General features: G+C 47.0%; 1 protein-coding gene and 1 long non-coding RNA gene across 3 annotated transcripts in view; one reads left to right on the top strand and one right to left on the bottom strand.

Annotated features, from left to right (window-relative positions):
- Positions 1-250: 250 nt before the first annotated feature.
- LOC142777310 (uncharacterized) lies at positions 251-2,879 on the bottom strand. 2 transcript variants are annotated; one of them, XR_012888026.1, is made up of 3 exons: positions 2,752-2,879; positions 1,142-1,282; positions 251-517 (listed from the first exon to the last, which is right to left on the bottom strand). It is a non-coding gene; the product is annotated as an uncharacterized LOC142777310 (long non-coding RNA). The 2 variants fall into 2 exon arrangements; XR_012888027.1 differs by having other exon boundaries at positions 1,154-1,282.
- A 107-nt stretch (positions 2,880-2,986) lies between these two features.
- LOC142775382 (uncharacterized) overlaps positions 2,987-21,934 on the top strand; it is a 41,762-nt gene continuing 22,814 nt past the window's right edge. Inside the window, exon 1 of the mRNA XM_075876746.1 lies at positions 2,987-3,581. Coding sequence (XP_075732861.1) covers positions 3,425-3,581 — 157 coding nt within the window. The 5' untranslated portion in view covers positions 2,987-3,424. The remainder of the gene's footprint in view (positions 3,582-21,934) is intronic.

The raw sequence follows: 21,934 nt of genomic DNA, 5'->3' as shown, positions 1-21,934 counted from the left end.
TAACCCACCCTTACGACGACGATGGGACAGGTACGAGTGAGTAAAGGCATGGGACAGACTTCGCGCCCCGTAGGATGGTTAGGAGTCCAGGAGCGAAAAAAGCTGCACCGTTTCAAGCATATGTTTAGGTACAAGAAATACCAGCGAAAGCCTAAGACAAGAACAAAGTTGGCATGAAACAAAACGAATGCAATTCTAAATTCCCACCTGTGTAAGCATTATTATATATGTACTGAGCTGAACCAGAACAGAGTTTTTATTCGTTTATTTATTTCATACTACCCTCCGGGCCAAAGGCATTATGAAGGGGGGTGAAACACAATTTTTTACTCATACAATGTTAGCTAAGAATGAAAAATAACTAAACAAAAAAGAACAAAATATAAGCATTGTGTACAAACAGAACAAGTTAGTGAGTGCGGGCGTTTATACATTGCTGGTCAGCGCAGAACGAAACAAGTGATGATCGATCAAGATGGCCACAGATCCGGGAAGGCGGTTCCAGTCTACTGATGTTCTGGGAATAAATGAATCGGTGCATGTTTTGGTTAGACATGACATAACACCAACTTTATTAGGATAATCAACTCTAGAGGATACGTAAAAAGGCTTAAAAATGAGTGCCTCGCGAAGAGTTGGAATATGATGATAAATTTTGTGAAATAGACAAAGGCGGAAGAGCACACGACGAGAGGCAAGAGACGGCAATTCGAGTGAATTTTTCATGGCAGAAATGCTAGCGTGACGACTGTAGTTGTGAAGAATGAAGCGAACAGAATTGTTTTGGATTAGTGCAAGAGCATTGAATAAATTAATTGAACTCGGATCCCATACTGTAGCGGCGTATTCTATCTTGCTACGAATCCGTGTCTTGTACATTAGTAGTTTGAGAAAAGTGCGGAAGACTATTGCTGTAATTTATATTCAAGATGAAGATTTTACAATCTGATCTGAATTGCAAAAAACAATCATTTTACTCTTTCTGCTTTAAGTATGTTTTTTCTATATTCTTGTCAATATTTCATACTATAAATCACTAAAAATTTCATATAACCAATTCTTGGCCAATTCTCCGAGTGGGTATTATCCATGTGGTAGAGACATCATCATCATCAACATCATCAACATCATCATCACTAACCTACTCACTCACTCGCTCACCGACAGTGGTGGGCACTGAAGCGTGCTCTCTACTTCGTCCGTGCCCCGCCGCGGTGGTCTAGTGGCTAAGGTACTCGGCTGCTGACCCGCAGGTCGCGCGACCAAATCCCGGCTGTGGCGGCTGCATTTCCGATGGAGACGGAAATGTTGTGGGCCCGTGCATAAAGTTTCCTCGAACTAATTAGAGGGGACTCTGGCGCTGCGATCGTTCTGCAACCATGGAAATGATGGGTAGTACAAGGATTTGCCTAATCTTCGTACTCGCGAGCGGTGAATCGCACTTGTGGCTTCGTTTATTGTTTTGTTTAGGTTTGTTTCGACGGAAAAAAATGAACCCTTTTGAACTTCGTGATCAGATTTAAAATGGTAAGCCTGAAAGAATGAGATGGTGAAACGCAACCGCTGAACATTTGCTGTTTTGTGTTTCGTGAGAAAACAGCTCCAAGCCACACGAACACACGTGGAGACTGAAGTACGAAAATTATACAGGCAAATCCGTGCACTACCCATCATTCCCATGCACGCTGAAGCGCCGTGCGTTGCAGCTTCCATACCCCGCCGCGGTGGTCTAGTGGCTAAGGTACTCGGCTGCTGACCCGCAGGTCGCGGGTTCGATTCCCGGCTGCGGCGGCTGCATTTCCGATGGAGGCGGAAATGTTGTAGGCCCGTGTACTCAGATTTGGGTGCACGTTAAAGAACCCCAGGTGGTCAAAATTTCCGGAGCCCTCCACTACGGCGTCTCTCATAATCAAATGGTGGTTTTGGGACGTTAAACCCCACAAATCAATCAATCAGTTGCAGCTTCCATAGACACTAGCGCCAGTGTTCCCTCCAGTGTTTATTTAGGGACATTTATGAGCTCGTGTGCTCAGATTAGGGTGCACGTTAAAGAACCCCAGGTGGTCAAAATTTCCGGAGCCCTCCACTTCGGCGTCTCTCATAATCATATGGTGGTTTTGGAACATTAAACCCCACATATATACTACGTTCATGTCTCCGATGTTTGCTAGTTTTGTTTTTCGGACCTACAGATGATCAATAAGGGCAGCAAACAGACCTGGGCTTAGATTTATATGCACGGTGAATGATCTCCGCGGGTCAAAATTAATCCGAATGGCCTTCCAAAACTGCCTTGTCTCGATCATAATAATACTCTGTTCTTGACAGGGTAGAAGTTGGTATACAGAAGAGTATATATCTGGAGCATGTTTAAGCACGTTTTGCCTAACTTCGTTTGTCTGTTTGTAGGAGCCTAATCATATGGTGGTTTTGGGACGTTAAACACCACATATCATTATCAGTTGTAGGAGCCTAGGAATATTTGATGTGTGCTGCTGATCCTGCTTCGTTCACTCTATTGCTTTAAATTGGCTTGTATTATACATGTAATATTTGCCCAAGAGGGAAGGAAGAACGGTCATCAAGTATACACCAACATTTACTCACGCATTTATAAGAAAGGGGGGGGGGGGGGGGTTAGAGCCTAGTTTTACGTAAGCTTTTGTTACTATACTTAAGGTGGTATGAATATCTAGTTAACTATAAAATCACAAAAACCACGAAAAAACGTACAGCAGCAAAGTGACTTACAAACAAGAAACAGAAAGTCCATTCGTGTGAACGTCTTCTCAAAGTTCACATCTAAAATAAGCACGCAGTATTTGTGAGGCAGACCTCGCATCAGCGCCGATGCCGGCACAGCAGCCCGTCTGAACGCTGTGCAGACAAAAGGACAAAGACAGCATCAGCAAAACACACGACGCGTGCAGCAGATGGCCAGCTGTATATCGGCAGTCGCTGTATGTATATTACATATGTGCAGGACAGCGGTAGCGCAGCCGCCGCCCGCCAGGTTCTCGCGAGTATGTTAATTCCGCATATACCGTGCGGTTCCGTTCAGTATCTGTACGAGTTGCAGCGAACCGGGTGAGCTATGGATGTAATCCGCATTTCTTCGGCGTTCATTCTTTTGACGCTTTAGAGTGGAGCCCAGGCGGAGCAGTTTGATTTTAACGCGGCACTCGTAAAATCACCTGTTCGTGCGCAAGAGGTTCTGCAGACAAAGACAAATCTATGGATACCCGCTGGACAGGCGGGCTTTCCTTCACAAGAGCAGTTGAGACCGAGGACTGATCTATGGACATCTGCTGGACTGGTGGATGATCTTTCGCTGGGCGCTGCGCCGGTGGCCCAGCTTAAGGTCGTTTACGGGAGTATTCCAGTGACTATAAACGGCACGCTAACGCCCCAGCAGACAGCTGAAATGCCCGAGGTTGCTCTGGTGGGCGCCATAAACTGCGTGCCACCGTTCGCGCTGCTCATGTTGGACCCGGACGCACCAAGCCGCCAATATCCTAGCCTGCGCAGCTGGTTGCACTGGATGGTGATCAATGCCAACACCACGCGGAAACTGCACAAGGGTGAACAGGCAGTAGAGTATAACGGTCCAACTCCTCCCGAAGGAACGGGCCCTCATCGATACGTCTTTTTAGCCTTCTGTCAAAGAGGAAAGCGTCTGAAGGTCACGAAATTGAAGACTCAGAGACGAAAAAAATTTTGGCTGAAGGCGTTCTGCAGGAAAATCGGCGACACTGCGCCGTTCGGTGGCACCTTCTTCTACGCTGAGAACGTGGGAAGGCTCAGGCGTTCTCCTGTGCGGTTTACGTGACAGCTGTAAAATAAAGCTCTCGAGGAGCGATGGTCGTTCCCACAGAGTAGCAATCGTTTGGGAAACATGCATACTTATTTACATGTGAATTATTTCTTGTTTATGTGTCTGTGAACATATGCAGAACCTCGTAGCAATGAAAGTGATCATTGTGGTGGAGTATAATGTTAAACATGTATCACCGTGTTCAGTGCGTCTTCGCATGCTTTGCACGACCGCCTCGCAGCAGTCTGTTGCACATCTTCGTATGTTATTCGTCCAGCTATGAAACTATAGCTATATCATAGTCATATGTATTGCCCCTTTACTATGGTATAGGGGCTAAGGTACTCGGCTGCTAACCCGCAGGTCATGGGATCGAATCCCGGCTGCGGCGGCTGCATTTTCGGCGGAGGCGAGAATGCTGTAGGCCCATGCGCTCAGATTTGGGTGCACGTTAAAGAACCCCAGGTGGTCGAAATTTCCGGATCCCTCCATACGACGTCTCTCATAATCACGTGATGGTTTCGGGACGTTAAACGCCACATATCCATCCGTCATATGTATCCACTTAACTTGCGAACGGCACTTATGATGCACTAACACTAAAAACTACCAGCGTTGTCGTTCGGTATGATTGTGGCGGTGCATCATGATAAACACAAAAAATACCGTCAGGAAATATAACGTGCTTCATCGCCATTTAGATTCAAAAATGTTGTTTGCGGCATCTTTTTTACTACTTCTACGCGAACTACCACAAATCAGTGTGAATGTATTGGCCTCGTGTGCCGCGTATAAGGTGTCCCATGTTGCAGGTGTTTAAAATATCTCGACAGAATATTAAACAACTTAACAAAATGTATGGATTCAATGTGAAATTACAGCAATACTTCGGCTTAGCAGAAGAAGGTTATAAACGAACAATGGCAGAACAAGAGTTGAAGATTCAACTGCTGAGTCAAAATGTCCAATTTGTGGCACTGCCCTTGCGACTGCGTAGAAAAAGCAACACGCACGCATTGACTTTTAGTGTTGTTTAGTCATTTATAATTATATGATAGCGTTATATGTTCCTATAAATATCCAGCATTTAAAAGGAAACCTGTGCTATTTTAGCGTAACCTATTGTTAGTTGTTGGATATGTCTCGTGCTTCCAAATAATTGATATATAGTATTTGGGGGCGCGGTGGGTCAGGTGTTCACGCTTCTAGCATTATGCATTGCACATAATACGTCCGATTTATGCAAAAGGTCAGTGCGTTATAAAACGAGGCTTTCGTTCTTGAAGCAATTTTGTGTTATTATTTTACATCTAAATTAGACAGACTAAAGAAATGTATACGTAGCTCGAGAACAATGAAACTGTTTTTTACGCAACGGCGCATGTCTGAGCATCTCGGCAAACAAAATTTTAGTGTGCCATTCACACATGAAGAGGCGCCAGAATAACAAGTACAAATAGAAGATTCAAGTTTTTTAAAAAAAGTAGGAGTATATAGAATCGACAAGTCGTAGAAAGAAAACAATATTAAAGAACGAAAATGGACACATTGAGAGATAACTACCAACACGTGAAATCGGCATATATGAAGACACAAAAAATACTGTCTAGAAACCGTATGCACCTTGTGTTTCTTTTTGAACTGTTTCATTCATATCTGCGTTGCACGCGATGATGAATACTGGAACAACAGACTGTAGGAATACAAAAGCTGCATGTTCGACCTAGCTTGCCGCGGTGAGTTTTTTTAGCATCCAAGCTGAACTCAAGGCCAGAATATAATTGACATTCACTTTCTCTTTTGTACTATGCAAGTGTCACTGCTATTGTCACCTGACTGGCACAAGCGGCAACGTTTCTCTACAACAGACGCGTTAAAATACAGTACACGCCGGGCCTTGGAAACCGAAGTGCAAAATCGCTTATAATGCCATGTGCACACTTCGCGTCTTCGCAACGCTGTAGGCACCACGCGTCGTTCATCTTTAGTGTTGCCGTTAACGCCACTATTTGCCAAGAGTTTTGACAAGTCTGTTTGTTAGCCTAGTGGGTATTTGCTTAGTGACATATTGGGCCGCGAAATAACGCATACATAGAGTAAACAAATACACACTGACCGCCCGTCCTTGTCGTTGTGGGTTTCCTTGACCTGTGTATGTGTTATTTCGAGGCTTAAATGTGTCATTTGACAAGAGTGTCACTGATTCCTTGTATGCGACAGCTGCCTTCAGTTTCAAGGTATGACATCGAACACAGAATCGACAGCGACAAGTGAGGACACAAAACAAGTGCATCTGTTTAAGTCCGGAACACATTTCTGCTCGATCCGCAATCCCCATCATGTACAAATTCGTGCGCCGACGCATGTAGCTAGGTTTCATTTACTGCTTCGTCACTGCTGGGTGTAGTGCATGTGTATGTGTGTTTTCACGCCAGAAGATGCTCCATAGTTCCGATGCGGCAGCGGGACCTATAGCACTGTGCAAGTCTTTACTAAAAGGATAGCATTGCACGCGATAAATATGAGATTACCCATACATTGCGCTGCTTTTGATTCGATAGCATGAGCCCTGTGAAGCGTTACTCGTTGCCTTTGAGCTACAAGCGATCCACCGCGGGGATATAGCGGCTACGGTGCTCCGATCCTTACCTGAATGTCGAAGGTTCGATCCCCGCCCCGCTGCGTTTCGATAGAGGCGAAATGCTAAAGGCCCGTTGTAACAGGTCTCGTTAATTAGGGAGGCGATCGCCGGGCCGATTCCAAGGGCCGGAGTATCGGCCACCTGGACTGCACCACAAAAGCACGGAATATTTAGAAGTGCTCCAATTTGGCGCGCCATCGGACGCCGGCTGTGGCCCAAAGAACGAGTCAGAGCCGAGAGTTGATGAACAAAACTAAATTATATTCTCAAATATGGCATATCAAACAATACACAAATATCTACACTTGACAATAGTTGAATATACTATGTCACCAATCAAACAACGTACTACACAGTACAAACAGCTACAATCGAAACAACGGACGCAAACAACAATATGCGCTACAATGCAATTACATGCATCGAACCACAAAGACACTTAAAGACTAAAGAGTTCGAAAACTTATTCAGTCCAAAGTCCTTGAAACAAAGTCTGAATGATACTCTTCCAAGAATCACTCACTCAAAGTCCAGCGCTGTTGTCGTTCCGCTGCCCCCGAAGTTTCTCTTCCAGGAAACCTCGCGTCTTCAATTGGCTGCTCTCCAAGCACCAAACTTCTTCGCCCGTAACACGTCGGCTTCCCACGCGTTGCGATTGCAGGACGCGTCTTCGCTCTCTGGCAGTAGTCTCACACTATTCTTCTGCTGGTAGCACCAGCCTTCACCCTTCAGGCGGCAACCCTCTTCATCTCCTGCTTTGTCACTGACGACAAAAGCCTTCGCCGACATGGCGACCCTACGTACACTTGCACAAAAGTTGCTTCATCTCTTGCCTATGCACACTGGCATAAACTGTTTTCTTCTCCTGATTTCCCTTCTCCGTTGCCCGCTAAAATACTTTTGGCGCTAGATTCCAGAAAATTCTAAACGTTTCGTCGGCGCGATGCACAGCCAAGGCTGGGGAAAGAGCGAGACATTTCGAGTACCGTCCACGACTCGTTACGCAACTCTACATCACCACGCCCCTTTCCTTCCACACATTTAAGGACTTGCTCGGCCGGTGATGTGAGGAGGTTGGTCAGCGAAACTACGCTTCCGAGGGGGGAGAGATGGCGCACCCGGGGAGTCTTTGGATGCTTGTTTTCTTCTTTGGCGTTGACATTGAGGCGTCTCTCTGGCGCTTGGTCGCCAGAATTCGGCGGCGCGCTCTTTTTTTTCTTTTTGAGCACTCGTTTGTGACACCCGTGTACTATGTGACGTCAATGCACGGTAAAGAACACCAAAGGGTCGAAATTTCCGAAGACCTCCACTTAGGCGTCCCTTGAAATCATATCATGGTTTTGGTGCATTAAACCCCAAGTATTATTATTATTATTATTATTATTATTATTATTATTATTATTTTTATTATTATTTTTATTATTATTATTATTATTATTATTATTATTACAATTATTTGCCGGCGACAGCGCCGGCAGCCTCAAGGAAGCGAAACTGCCTTTCCAGTGACAGCGAGGCTACCCTCATTGACACTGCCGAGAGCGCCGACAGCTCCGACGACGAACACGTGACCGTCATGAGCCAGAAAGCAAAGCGGAAGATGCTCAGGGCATCCATGGACGCGTCTGCTGGGAGGGCCCCGCAAAGCCCGCCGAGGTACACTGTCGTATTCTCACCTACGCAACCATCCATCAACATGAGACTACTGAACAGGCAAGCTGTATCTTCAGAGATCGAGGCACTGTCGCCGGACAGTATTAAGGATATCAGAGTAAATCCCCGGAAAAATATTGCAGCAGTGGACGTCGCTCAAGCGACAGCGTTAGATTTACTGAGCAAAGTCACCATCTTTGGCGGCATGATTGTTCACAATATCATTCCGCTAGGAAATCAGGCAACTACAGGCGTCATATATGACATCGATGTGACCATCTCGAACGAAGATCTGCCGATTCTTATTAAGCCTGCTAATTATGGGCCCCAAATACTACAGGTGTGCCGTCTAGGAAAGTCGAGATGTGTGAAGATAGACTTTAAGAGTGATTGCTTGCCGACACTTGTTAAGGTGCGTCATTTCCGACATGCTCTGCGGCCATTTGTCCCTAAGCCGCTTCAGTGCTGGAAATGTCAGAAATTTGGTCATGTGAGCGCCGTCTGTGGAAATCCTACAACATGTTCTCGTTGTGGCGCACCACACTCTGCCGACAACTGTAAAGCTAATTCCTATAAATGCCCGAATCGCTAAGGGCTCCACGACGCCACATCAAAAGAGTGTCCGAAAATAAGGCAGAAGATTTCGGTTATGAAGAAAATGGTTAGGGACCGTTCGACTCACCGAAAAGCGGTTGATGTCGTCAGGCGACATTGTTATCGTCGCAGACGCTCATCTAGAAAGCCTGAATACAGTATCAAGCCTTCTGTAAAGCCTCCTTTCGTTGAATCGGCCTCACCACCACCGCCGGACAGAAGGAACACGTGCACTGATAATACTGCCCCTGAAAAGGAGGCTCTGGAAGAAGCATGGCCATCACTTCCAAGGATAACCCCTGCAGAAAAACTGGAACGTGTACTGGTAGCACCACTTTCTGCATCTCGCCAAGATGAGGCGACAAAGCATGACCGTAAAATTTTGACCTGATCAAGTCTCTCATCAATGCCATTCGCACGCTTATAGGCAACACGAATACGCCTACAGCACGATGCACAGTGCCAGTATTGGATGCCCTGAGTCCAGTGCTTGCCAACTTCGCATAGACAAAATGGCTCTTTCACTGCCTTCATTCCGAGACGAAGTACGTAGTGCGACAGTTTTACAGTGGAATGCCAGAGGACTTAAATCACGGATCTCATGTTTTCGACAGTACGTTTTCCGCAACATATTTCCTATATTAGTAATATGTGAACCAAATTTGTCAAAAGCGATAAAGCTTTCTGGCTACGAAGCCTTCACTTCATCGACTTGTGGTGAGCCCAGCAAAGTAATTATATATATCCGCACAGATTTAACCTACATTCCACATTAAGTGCAACCCCATAACGGAAATCAATACGTATGCCTCCACGTTGCAAAGAAGAAGGTAGCCTTCACGCTTATCGGCGCATACATCTCACCATCTGGTCAGTTCGATGGTGAAATACTACATGACATCTTGACCGCTACACCTGGACCTTGGATTGTTATTGGTGATTTCAATGCTGATCACTTGCTTTGGGGAAGCACAAAGATTGATTCCAGAGGCCGGAAACTTGCTGAATTCGCCTCACGCCACGAAATTAACGTTATGAATGACGGCAGTCCAACGTATTTGCGTGGTTCGAGATATAGCAGTTGCTTGGATCTTGCATTGGTGTCACGACAATTCACCCAAGAAGTGCGATGGTTCACTGATATTGAGACTCACGGCAGGGATCATATTCCAACGTATCTGAAGATCTCAGGTTTTGCAACTTCCTCCTCATCAACTAACAGAAGAGTTAATTAGACAATGTACAAGACAAAGGTAGAAGAGGCATGTGATGATATCGCGTGCGGCCTCGAGGGGTACTAAAAAATTTGATGGAAGAGGTTACGTGCGCCTTTAAATACACATCAAAGCGTACAGAAGTTTATATAGAACTTGAACGACTACAAACGACTCGTAGGCGGGCGGAGAGGAGGTACAGGCGCACTAATTCGATTCATGACCTCAGAGACGCTCGACGTCTACAAAAGAAAATTCAACGTCGAATGGACAAGCTGGAGGACCAACGGTGGAAGAAATTTTGTGAATCACTCGATCCTCGCAAGCGTATGTCCCATATATGGAGGACGGTGTATGGCCTTGGCTCGACTCCACAACAACGTCCATTCAGCCCATTGGCTCTCCATCAAGGCCGCCTGCAGGTTGACGTTGCTGAAGATTTCTGCGTGCGGATTGCGAGCAATGTGGTTACTATAAATGACAAAGTTCTCGGGGATGTTCCTGTAGCCCGAGTTTCTGAATTGAATATGCTTTTCTCACTCGAGAAACTGGATGCAGCTCTATCCACCTACAGACGTTCATCGTCACCTGGGCCGAACGGTATTACATACGCCGCTTTATGCCATCTTGGAAAACGCGGCCGAGACAAGATACTAAAATGCTACAACCAGTCATGGAACGATGGCGTCGTTCCATGACTGGTTGGTACCAACCATCAAACCTGGAAAGTCGCCGCTTGATCTGGCATCATATCGACCCATTGCGCTATCCAGTTGCGTGGAGAAAATAATGGAAAGAATGGTTCTGAAACGCCTTGAGTGGTACCTTGAACGCTATAATATATACCCAGAGGCCATGGCTGGTTTTCGAAGAGGCCGCTCTTCCATTGATAATGTCACCGACCTCGTAACCTCTGTGCAACAACAGAAATCCTCAAGCGCATCTCGGTTGCAAATTTCCTCGATGTGAAAGCTGCATACGACAACGTAACGCACGATGCCATCTTAGATGCCTTGGCGAACATTGGAATCGGTGGAGAAATGTTTCCATACATTCGGAACTACCTACGGAGGAGATCCTTCTTCGTGCTTTCTGCGGAATGCCGTACCGTTGTTCATTACACCGCTGGTGGTGTTCCACAAGGCGGGGTTCTCAGCCTTACGCTGTTTCACCTCACGATCATTGGCCTTGTACAAAGTCTACCTCAATCAGTCAATATCTCTACATACGCTGGTGATATATGTATCTGGGCTTCAGCAGTGACATGACCCCAGGTACGCGCACGGCTCCACAAAGCAGCGCGAATAATGTCGACGTACCTCAATGCTCGAGGCCTCACAATTTCCACCGAGAAGTGCGCCTTAGTGCCTTTTACCCGCGAGCCCATGATCTATTATCCTGTTTCCATCAACAACGTGAGCCTTTCGTATACGAGACGTCACCGATTCCTGGGCGTCATTATCGACAGAGATCTCTCGTGGAGTGCTCACATCTCGCACTTGAAGAAGAGGCTCAGCTCTATCACACACGTGATGAGATTTCTCACTGGTAAAACATGGGGCACATCAGTGTCATCTATGCTTCATCTGTACAGAGCGCTCTTCTTGGGATATTTGCGGTGTAGCACGCCTGTGCTTTCCAACACCGGAAAAACTAACATCAGGGTCCTGCAAAGCATTCAAGGCCAAGTCCTCAACACATGCTTGGGGCTGCCTCGGTGCGCTAATACGTTAGCAACAATTGGTATTGCTAAAGACCATTCGAACACGACATATATAACTGTCGACACACTCCGGACATATATCCGCCACATATCCAGAGTGCCTAACCACCACTTTGCTAGCTTGCCACTAGAAAGACCAAAGGCAGCGTTTTCCAAAGTTGTTGCGGCTAACTAGAATTCCATCTCGTGGAGATTCTCGCCCGCAGCCATACCACTATCTCCAGAGTGGTGCGTGAAAAGACTGACTGTGCACCTTGAAGTGCCGGGGATAACTAAAAAGGCAAGCCTGTCATCTGCAGCCCTCAAGCAGATCTCACTGCACCTTCTGCATTTGTCGTATGCTAACCGAATTCATGTTTACACGGACGGTTCGGTCTCGGGAAGTTCGACAGGTGCCTTTGTCATACCATCTCGATCAATCACCGTCAAATTTAAGACATCACATGTCACGACATCTACGGGATCCGAGCTCGCCGCTCTTCGAGCCGCTGTGGAGTTTGTTACGCGAGAATTCCCTAGTAGATGGGCCATTTTCTGCGACTCCAAGGCAGCTCTTCAATGCGTGCGAAGTCTACGACGCGAAAACTACCACCAGATGGTGTATCGTATTAGCGAAATTTGTCATCGCGCCGCTGATCAAGGACACGATATTGTTTTAAAATGGTTGCCGGGCCACTGTGGCATCAGTGGTCACCACCCCGCCGACGACGCTGCCCGATGTGCCCACACTGTTAATACCCTTGTCAAGAGTAGACGCAGCTTGAGAACTTCGTCACATCGCGCATAATGCCACGCTTGCGCACTGGAATTCTCCACTTAACTGCAATCATCGACCTAGAATCTTAGGTCATTACTCCAAAAACAACTGCCATCCAAGATTTCTCGACGTGACGCTACAATGCTGTGCCGGCTGTGGACTGAGGTAGCGTTTACTTAGTCATTCAGCCATGGCATTGGCATGGCAGATTCATCCATGTGTGAAAGCTGCAACTGTATAGAGACTATTGAACATCTCTTGTGCCACTGTGCCCAATTTGATGAAATTTCGGAAATTTTCCGAAAATTTTGACCACCTGGGGTTCTTTAACGTGCACCCAAATCTGAGCACACGGGCCTACAACATTTCCGCCTCCATCGGAAATGACCGCCGCAGCCGGGATTCAAACCCGCGACCTGCGGGTCAGCAGCCGAGTACCTTAGCCACTAGACCACCGCGGCGGGGCGGTATCTCTATGGGGGCCAACAAAAGGAAATAAAGGTGAATAGTCACGTATATGGGGCCGATTTTGTTACTAAAAACGACGCACCTAATACTCAGTAGAGCTATGCGCAGACAGCACTCGTGACATATGTGTACTTTGAAGGACCGCTGACACTTTTAGCTCATGTCGACGAACATTTTAAAATTGGCGAGAACAAAATATTGCAAGCGTGTACTCAGTACAGATCGAGACATCGAGGTATCTCTATATGTCAGTCAGAATAATGTCGTTCCATAAGAAATCGAAAGGTACCGTAATTTTTTTAGCTGCCCTCTCCGATTCTCATCATCGCGCTCTGCCCTACCATTTCGTAAGGTCCCTAGATAAAAAAAAAACTTGTTTTATCTAGGGACCTCACCATTTCGACGTGCGGCCGCATTGGCACCCCCAAGAAATGTCCGATGTTTCTTCGTGTAATGGATGGTTTAAGCCAACATAAAAAACAATATAGCTGCATGGAATGTATAACACTACCCAAACTAGTTTGCATCTTCACGCGCTTTGACATTTCGAATCTTTCGGTGGTGCTATGTCTATAGGACGATCAGAGAAGCAGCGGAACGGGAAACGGAGGCTGGTGCTAAATACCTTGACCATCAGAGCTTCCTATACTATAATAACTAGAGACATTCTTGACGCTGCAATCGTTCAACTAGCATAAATAATAGTGGGTTTCAATGATTTCTGGGGTTTAACGTCCCAAAACCACCATATGATTATGAGAGACGCCGTTGTGGAGGGCTCCGGAAATTTCGACCACCTGGGGTTTTTTAACGTGCACCGAAATATGAACACACGGGCCAACAACATTCCCGCCTCCATCGCAAATGCAGCCGCCGCCACCGGGATTCGATCCCGCGACCTGCGGGTGAGCAGCCGAGTACCTTAGCCACTAGACCACCAGGGCGAGGAAAGAAAAGTGGGTCTTAATATGGATTTGTCTAGTGTTTGTGCAAGCGGCTTCGGACGTATGCAGAAGGATGTGTTTATTACTATTTTCTGACTTCTGTTTTGGATACAGTTTTGGCTGGTTGAGGACTGATTAGAACCTGTGAGGCCGGAAGCAGCAGCTATGCGAAAGGGCAAGTAAGTGTTGATGTCTATAGTCATCCCTGTATTTATCCAACGAACTTCCTTAGAAGACCACGCGATCAACGGTTCTTGATATTATCATGTCGTAGAAATGAATATCCGAGCTAGTTGGTACGAATGTCATTGTGGAATAGAGAAAAATCTAATTATGCAAATCACTACATGCTATAGCGGAAAATCTTAAATGCACCCCGTTTTTTCATGGCAAACCATATTAGTATTTCAACATGGGGATCAAATAACCAGAGTTATAGCCGAAGCATTTTCATTGCAAGATTGAGAGACGAGGGCATAAGCCACCCATTTTTGTGATAGTAAAAAAAATTGTAGGTTTGCTTGTTTCAGGGCTGCAAGGGGAAAAGGAAAGTGCAGATTATGTTTTCCTGTTGGACGGAGTCAATGCGCATGACCAGTTGTCGGCATATACGTTTTCTTTCTGAAAATAAACGTCAATTGAGAAAAATTAGTCCCTGTATCGTCCCTCTTCTTGTGTCTTTGTGTGTTTTTGCGCTATTCTAAATTGCGATCATGCGTGAGGGCTAATTCGGCAAAATGTAAGGGTCCGCCAGGCTACGCGTGCAGCTGCGTGGGAACTTGTCGGCGTCATTCGTGCGATAAGGGCGAGAAAAAACATGCACGCGCTTTGCCCGTCGTACTTCGATGAGCTTGTAAGGCCGACTCGTGTACGTTACCGAGCGAAAATTGAAGTGTGTGATGACATTGACCCGTACGAAGTCCGCATCGGTATCGAACGTCGATCTGCTGCCTTCCGTGACGCGCGGAGACTTCCTGAACTAGTAGTGCTTTCGATAGTGCTTTCGAAAGTAGTGCTTTCGAACTAGTAGTGCTTTCGGTAGCCCAGCAGTAGGCTCGGTGCCCAATGGGGGTTTGCGTCGTCCATGAAATTGGCCGGTTGTCCTGCAAAAGAAGGTTGTCCTGCATTTTCATATGTTGCACCGTTAGCCTCAATTATCAACACCAGGTGCGCGATTATTCAAGAGCAAAGGTTGCTGTGAGTCTAGGTCGCATTCTGGAGAAAGCGACTCGATATCACGTAAGTATACGTGGCAAACCAGGACATAACTGGAAAATAACCTTTCCTGTGATAAAGTGATGACAGCAGTCACGAACTTATTTTTCTTTCTTCAGGTTCCCTCGGTTTTTTGTTGCTAAGTTTCCGGATGTAATCGGCAAAGTAACTTGTTTCCTGTTAATGTATGCACGTGCCTATTCAGGACTACAAGCTTCGTTGGAAATTTTTAATTTAATACGTTAGGGAGCTTGACCTGTCTGAGCCTGAATGTACGCGGTCAGATCTCGCTTAAATGCGGGTGATGACAGTTCGCCTAACTTCAACCATTGTCACATTTGCGTGTTATTTTTTTACGTAAGTTAGGTTAGGCGAGTTAGGTAAGTGAGCAGTTTTATTTTTGTTTCATTGTACACGCTAAGGTTCATAAATGGACAGTAAAAATAATCATCTTAAACCGAGGTGGCGTAGATATGTTTTCAGTCAGTAAAATGCACGCGTACTGCAGTTATCTACATTGGTTGTGTACTTCACTTAAGCTTTCAGTGTTTTCTTTTGTTTTTTTTTGTTCCATTTATATCCGACAACTTGCTGACCATAGGTAGGTAAACAAACTCATGAGTTGGCTCACCCAGGCTCCCATCGAGTCGCACATTCACACAGACTTAGATAGAGCTGTAAGGCTTGACCCGCGTATTCACAAACCTTATGACTCTATGACTTAAGGTACTCGATATACTACATTGATTGGTTTGGCGGCTGACGAAGACCAACAATTATAACTTAACCCTTTGTGATGGGTTCGAAACATTCAGCGGTCAACTCATCATGCAATTCACGTTGCGTGACGCCTACTTACACAATTCGCATTCTGTTACACCTTGTTGCTACTTTAAATTTCTGCCCCGTTATAGTGCTTATGTTAACGCGGTTCCTTCCCAACATAACGCTTGTATAAAATTTTTGCGCAACCGAATTTTCAGCACCAGCCTGGCTCAAAAACAAACATAAACAAAACCCGGCATGGCTTGATGTATATATATATATATATATATATATATATATATATATATATATATATATATATATATATATATATATATATATATATATATATATATATATATATATATATATATATAGTTACGCATGCCTGGGAAGAAAACGAAGATGGGCGAACAGGCTGGCTGCCCGAAGCTGGAGAAAGGAAGAAGACGATGACACTGCGATCATCAACCTGTTGGCCGCTCCGGCGCTTCTCTTCGCGACAAAAATAAACGGCCCCCTTCAGCCGTATACGTCCTGGTCCTCCTTGTGCGTAACAGATTGGTGGAGGTGCTGGGTAAGACAAGCCCAACGACAGGAGCTTCACTACCTGGACTACGCCGCAGCCGCCGCCTTGCCGGACTCCCGCCTGCGCCGATCGTAATGGCCCAAGATCAGCCATCTAACGCTTCAAGGCCAACTCCAATGGGTTCCGTGCCCTACTACCGAGTCCCGCCAACCTTCAGAGGAAAATCGGGAGAGGATGTCGACGCGTGGCTCGTCCAGTACAAGCGAGTCAGCAAGTCCAACGGCTGGGATGCCGCCGCTCAGCTCAGCAATGCGGTCTTTTGCCTTACGGATACTGCGCTCTTGTGGTACGAAAACCACGAGGACACACTGACGACGTGGGACATTTTTGTTGCAGAGCTGAAAGCGTGGTTCGGCGACTCGAGCGTCAAAAGGAAGCGGGCAGAGCAGACATCATCTCAACGAGCGCAGCTTCCAGGTGAGACATGTACCACGTATATAAAGGATGTGCTGAAGCTCTACAAGGTGGTCAATGATCAGATGTCAGAAGACGACAAAGTAGGGCATTTGCTGAGAGGCATAGCCGAAGATGTATATAATTTTCTCATCGGAAAAGAGCACCTGAGCTCGGTGTCCGACGTGATTCGGCATTGCCGAACTTTCGAACAGTTGAAAATGCGCAGGATTGCTCCTAAGTTCGGCCGGCTTACAAATGTTACAACGGTTGCCAGCATCGACACGAGCAGCTGCCCAGACCTGTCCTCGACGATTCGAGAGATTGTTCGCGAAGAACTTTTTCGCTATAGAGAACAGACGCATTCAGCAGTTGATCACCATTCTGTAAACGACCAACATTCGGTATATGTGCCACGTGAGGCTGTGACTGCGCCGCCGCCTTCTACGACCCCTTGGCAATCGATGGTTAGTGCAGCAGCTGTTGAGTACAGCGCACCCCCACAGCCAAGGAGAGCACCACGCTTGCCAGCTCCTCGCCATGACCGACGCCCCCACCGTCCGCCTTCTTCGCGACGCCCGGTTTATCCCTATGATATACGGAACGAACCGACCCACTACGCCAGGGAAGACGATGTTCGATTCATCGACGAACAAAGAGAGTTTCAACCTCTCACAGTTTGCTACTCCTGTGGTGTACCAAGACATATTTCGCGATTTTGCAGCCGTCAACGTGTAGCCCCACGGTATGGCTACCTACTCCACTTTGCACGGCCTTCCGAACAACCTCGCGATGACCCGCGAGCAACGTACTATGGCCCGCCACAACACTTCACACGATCGTCTGATCGACCGTACGATGACCCTAAGGCAACATACCTGCTGCCTCACGACGACTACTGGACACGCAGCTTCCGAAACCACTCCCCTTCATCTGACAGGAGCTTGACGCCTCCACCGCCTCGTGTTCCCCGTTCTCCTTCACCACGGCGTCGCAACACGTCTCCTTTGCCACAGGAAAACTAGCAAGCGCGGCCAATGGAGGTGAGGTCGCCGGAGACGTGCTAATATCAGAAATACCTCCTGTGTTGATGCTCAAGAACAAAGTAGGTGTTTTTGTTGACGATGTGCCTGTGATGGCTTTGGTGAATACGGGGGCAAATATTTCGGTCTTGAGTGCGTGTTTTAAAGATACCTTGGGGCGGAAGGTTTTATTTAAGTGGAATCAAGCTTCGAAGTTTTGCGGAGTGAGTGGTGAGGCACTGCATCCTGTTGGTGTGTGTAAAGCTGACGTGTTTTTCGGAGGCCGCGTTATCCCAACGGAATTCGTGATTATTCCGCAGGTGACACATGATGTTATTTTGGGTATGGACTTTTTGAGGGAGTGTGGTGCGACTGTCGACTGCCGCACAGGGACAATAGTCTTGAGTGATCACGTTGCGCGAGCACTCTTGGAAAACCCTGTGTATGGTGAGACGGCATTGTGTGTCTGTGGTGACACTATCATACCACCGTTATCAACCGTTCATGTACCTGTTGGTTGCAGCGGCAGCTATTCCGCCAACTTTGATGCCAACGTAGAACCAGTGTACACCATCTGCGTGAAAAAGAATGTGTTGATCCCACATTGTGTGGTGTCGATCAGACGTGGACACGCTGGTTTATGGATTGTCGATTGCTCTACAGAACCCATGATGTTACCAGATGGTCTAAAGTTAGCCGTCGTCAGTGGACAACACGAGGCCTTACTGGTGACCGAGCTTAGAGATGCGCCGGAAGAGCATCGTCGTCACAGTTTTGAAACGGCTCTTCTGTCAATGGTGAATAAGTCGCTGAGCACAAGTGAACGCCGAACATTGGTCAATGTACTTTCGAAGCACGTCTCTGCATTCGACTTTGCGCAGAAACACAAGGCGCCCCTAATCCCTGCTTCTCGGACATGTCACACTATCAACACGGGTTTGGCCAATCCGATTAGACAAAAGCCATACCGTGTTCCGCCATCCGAGCGGCGGATTATTAATGAGCAGGTGAACGAAATGATTGAAAACGGTATCATTCAAGAGTCGGTAAGTCTATGGGCAGCTCCAGTGATTCTCGTTAAAAAGAAAGACGGATCCTGGAGATTTTGCGTCGATTATCGCCGATTGAATGTTGTAACAAAAAAAGACGTGTACCCACTTCTACGTATTGATGATGCCATAGACTGTCTGCATTCGGCCTCTTACTTTTCCTCTGTAAACTTAAGATCGGGCTACTGGCAAATTCCCATGCATCCAGAAGATGAAGAAAAGACAGCCTTTGTAACCCCTGACGGCCTCTTTGAATTCAACGTGATGCCATTTGGACTGTGCAACGCGCCGGCGACGTTCGAGCGATTTATGGACACTGTTCTTCGTGGCTTGAAGTGGAGCATTTGCATGTGCTATCTCGATGACGTCGTCATCTTTGGCCGCACCTTCAGCGAACACAATTCACGTCTGGATACTGTACTGACTTGCATAAGAAACGCTGGCCTTGTTCTTAACTCAAATAAATGCCACTTCGGAGACCAATAAACCCTTGTTCTCGGACACCTAGTCGATCAAGAGGGCATCCGTCCAGATCCCCAGAAGCCGTTGAAACGTTCAATGTGCCGCGCTCTGTGAAGGAGCTCCGCAGTTTTTTGGGGCTTTGCTCCTATTTTCGCCGCTTTATACCCAAATTTGCCGATGTCGCATATCCGCTGACATGTTTGCTACAAAAGAATACTCCCTTCGAGTGGACTCCGGAGTGCGACTCCTCTTTTCGTCAACTGAAGTTCCTCCTGACGTCGCGGCCTGTTCTTCAACACTTCAACCCATCAGCTCCAACCGAACTGCACACAGATGCCAGCGGCATAGGAATTGGTGCCGTCCTAGTTCAACGCTATGGTAACCGCGAGCACGTGATTGCATACGCAAGTCGCTCTTTGAGTAGGCCCGAGCAGAATTACACTGTTACAGAACGAGAATGCCTCGCGGTAAAATTTGCGATTCAGCGGTTTCGGTCTTACCTATATGGACGCCCTTTTACAGTCGTCACCGACCACCACTCATTGTGTTGGCTCGTCAACCTTCGGGATCCTTGCGGCCGTCTAGCGCGCTGGGCACTTCGACTCCAAGAGTATAACTTCATAGTCTCGTACAAAAGTGGTCGACGACACGCCGATGCAGATTGCCTTTCGCGCATGCCACTGAGCACTACAGAGTGTGACGCCGATGACCTCGATCACCTCGTAGCTTCTGTGTCACCAAAGTTTCCCGACCTCAGTACTTTCAAAGATGAACAGCGAAAGGACACCAGCCTATCATCGCTTTGCACAGCTCCTACGGCATGCCATTTCTGTGTACGCAACGGACTCCTATATAAGAAGAACTTTTCCAGCACTGGCGCACGTTTCCTCCTGGTAGTGCCAGAAAGCCTTCGGACAGCGATTTTAAGTGCTATGCACGACGATCCTACGTACGGACATTTAGGTTCTGCGCGGACGCTTTACCGCGCTAAGGAACGCTTTTATTGGCCAGGAATTCGACAGTCAGTCGAGGCGTATGTGGCCAGCTGCACACAGTGTCAACGCCACAAACGCCCATCTACTGCTCCGGCTGGTCTTCTACAGCCCTTGCCACTTCCAAGCACACCTTTCCAACAGGTGGGAATTGACCTCTTGGGCCCTTTTCTAAAGTCGTCTAAGGGCAATCGCTGGATAATTGTATGTGTCGATTACCTCACGCGCTACTGCGAGACGGCGGCCATACCAACCGCAACTGCCAGCGACGTCCCTGTGTACCTGCTGCAGCACGTTATCCTCCGACATGGCCCACCTCACGTGATCATCAGTGATCGTGGGTGATAATTTACGGCAGATATAGTAGAAGAGCTCCTTCGATTGAGTGAGTCCCGCCTTCGTCACTCGTCACCATACCATCCGCAAACAAATGGGCTCACGGAGCGCACCAACCGAACAATTGCAAACATGCTCTTTATGTATGTGGCATTCGATCACAAGAACTGGGATGACGTGCTACCATTTATAACGTACGCGTTCAACACCGCTAAGCACGAGACAACAGGCTATAGCCCCTTTTTCTTGATGTACGCACGACCGCCACGGCACACACTCGACACAGTTTTGCCATTCTCGACGCACGAGAACCTCTCAGTCACCGAAATCCTCTGCCTTGCAAAAGAGGCGCGTCGTATTGCTCGTCTACGCACTTTGGCATCACAGGAAAAATCGAAGGCACACTATGACGTCCGCCACCGTCCTGTAACTTACCATCCAGACGACTTAGTGTGGCTGTGGACTCCGGTACGAAGACGCGGGCTATGCCAAAAGTTTTTGGCCACATACGACGGACCATTTGTCGTTCTCGACAAAATCACGGAAGTCACATACACAATAGCTCGCCTCACGAGAAGTGGTAGAAGAGCCGCTAAAACCCAAGCAGTCCATGTCGCTCGACTGAAGTTGTACACACCAAGGTGAATCAGTTACCTCGCCCGGCGGGCTTCGTCTGCGAGGGTAGGAATGTTACGCATGCCTGGGAAGAAAACCAAGATGGGTGAACAGGCTGGCTGCCCGAAGCTGGAGAAAGAAAGAAGACGACGACACTGCGATCATCAACCTGTTGGCCGCTCCGGCGCTTTTTTCGCGACCAAAATAATTGGCCCCCTTCAGCCTATACGTCCTGGTCCTCCTTGTGCGTAACAATATATATATATATATATATATATATATATATATATATATATATATATATATATATATATATATATATATATATATATATATATATATATATATATATATATATACTAAAGGGAATTTAAACAACCACATAACCACATAATTGTTTTGTACAGTGAAAGTATATACAACTATGAAGAAAAGCACACAGCGACATTTTAACTCTGACTACTCTCCTTTCAGCCGGTACGTTTGCCATCACACGACCCCCCCCCCCCCCTCTATAGTCAACTAGAAGAAGGGAGACGCTAAATCTGCCCCATACATTCACTTAGGAGGACGGCAGGGGAGAGGGGTGCTCTGATAAACTGTCACCCCCCCCCCCCCCCCTTCTTCTTGATGGGGAACGCAGCACACGGCTATGTAGTAGTTAACTATACTCAGCCATCGACAAACG

This window comes from Rhipicephalus microplus, chromosome X (assembly GCF_043290135.1).
Source record: "Rhipicephalus microplus isolate Deutch F79 chromosome X, USDA_Rmic, whole genome shotgun sequence".
NCBI lineage: Eukaryota > Metazoa > Arthropoda > Arachnida > Ixodida > Ixodidae > Rhipicephalus > Rhipicephalus microplus.
Note: the sequence above shows the minus strand (reverse complement) of the source record. Positions and strands in the feature narration are given on the sequence as shown.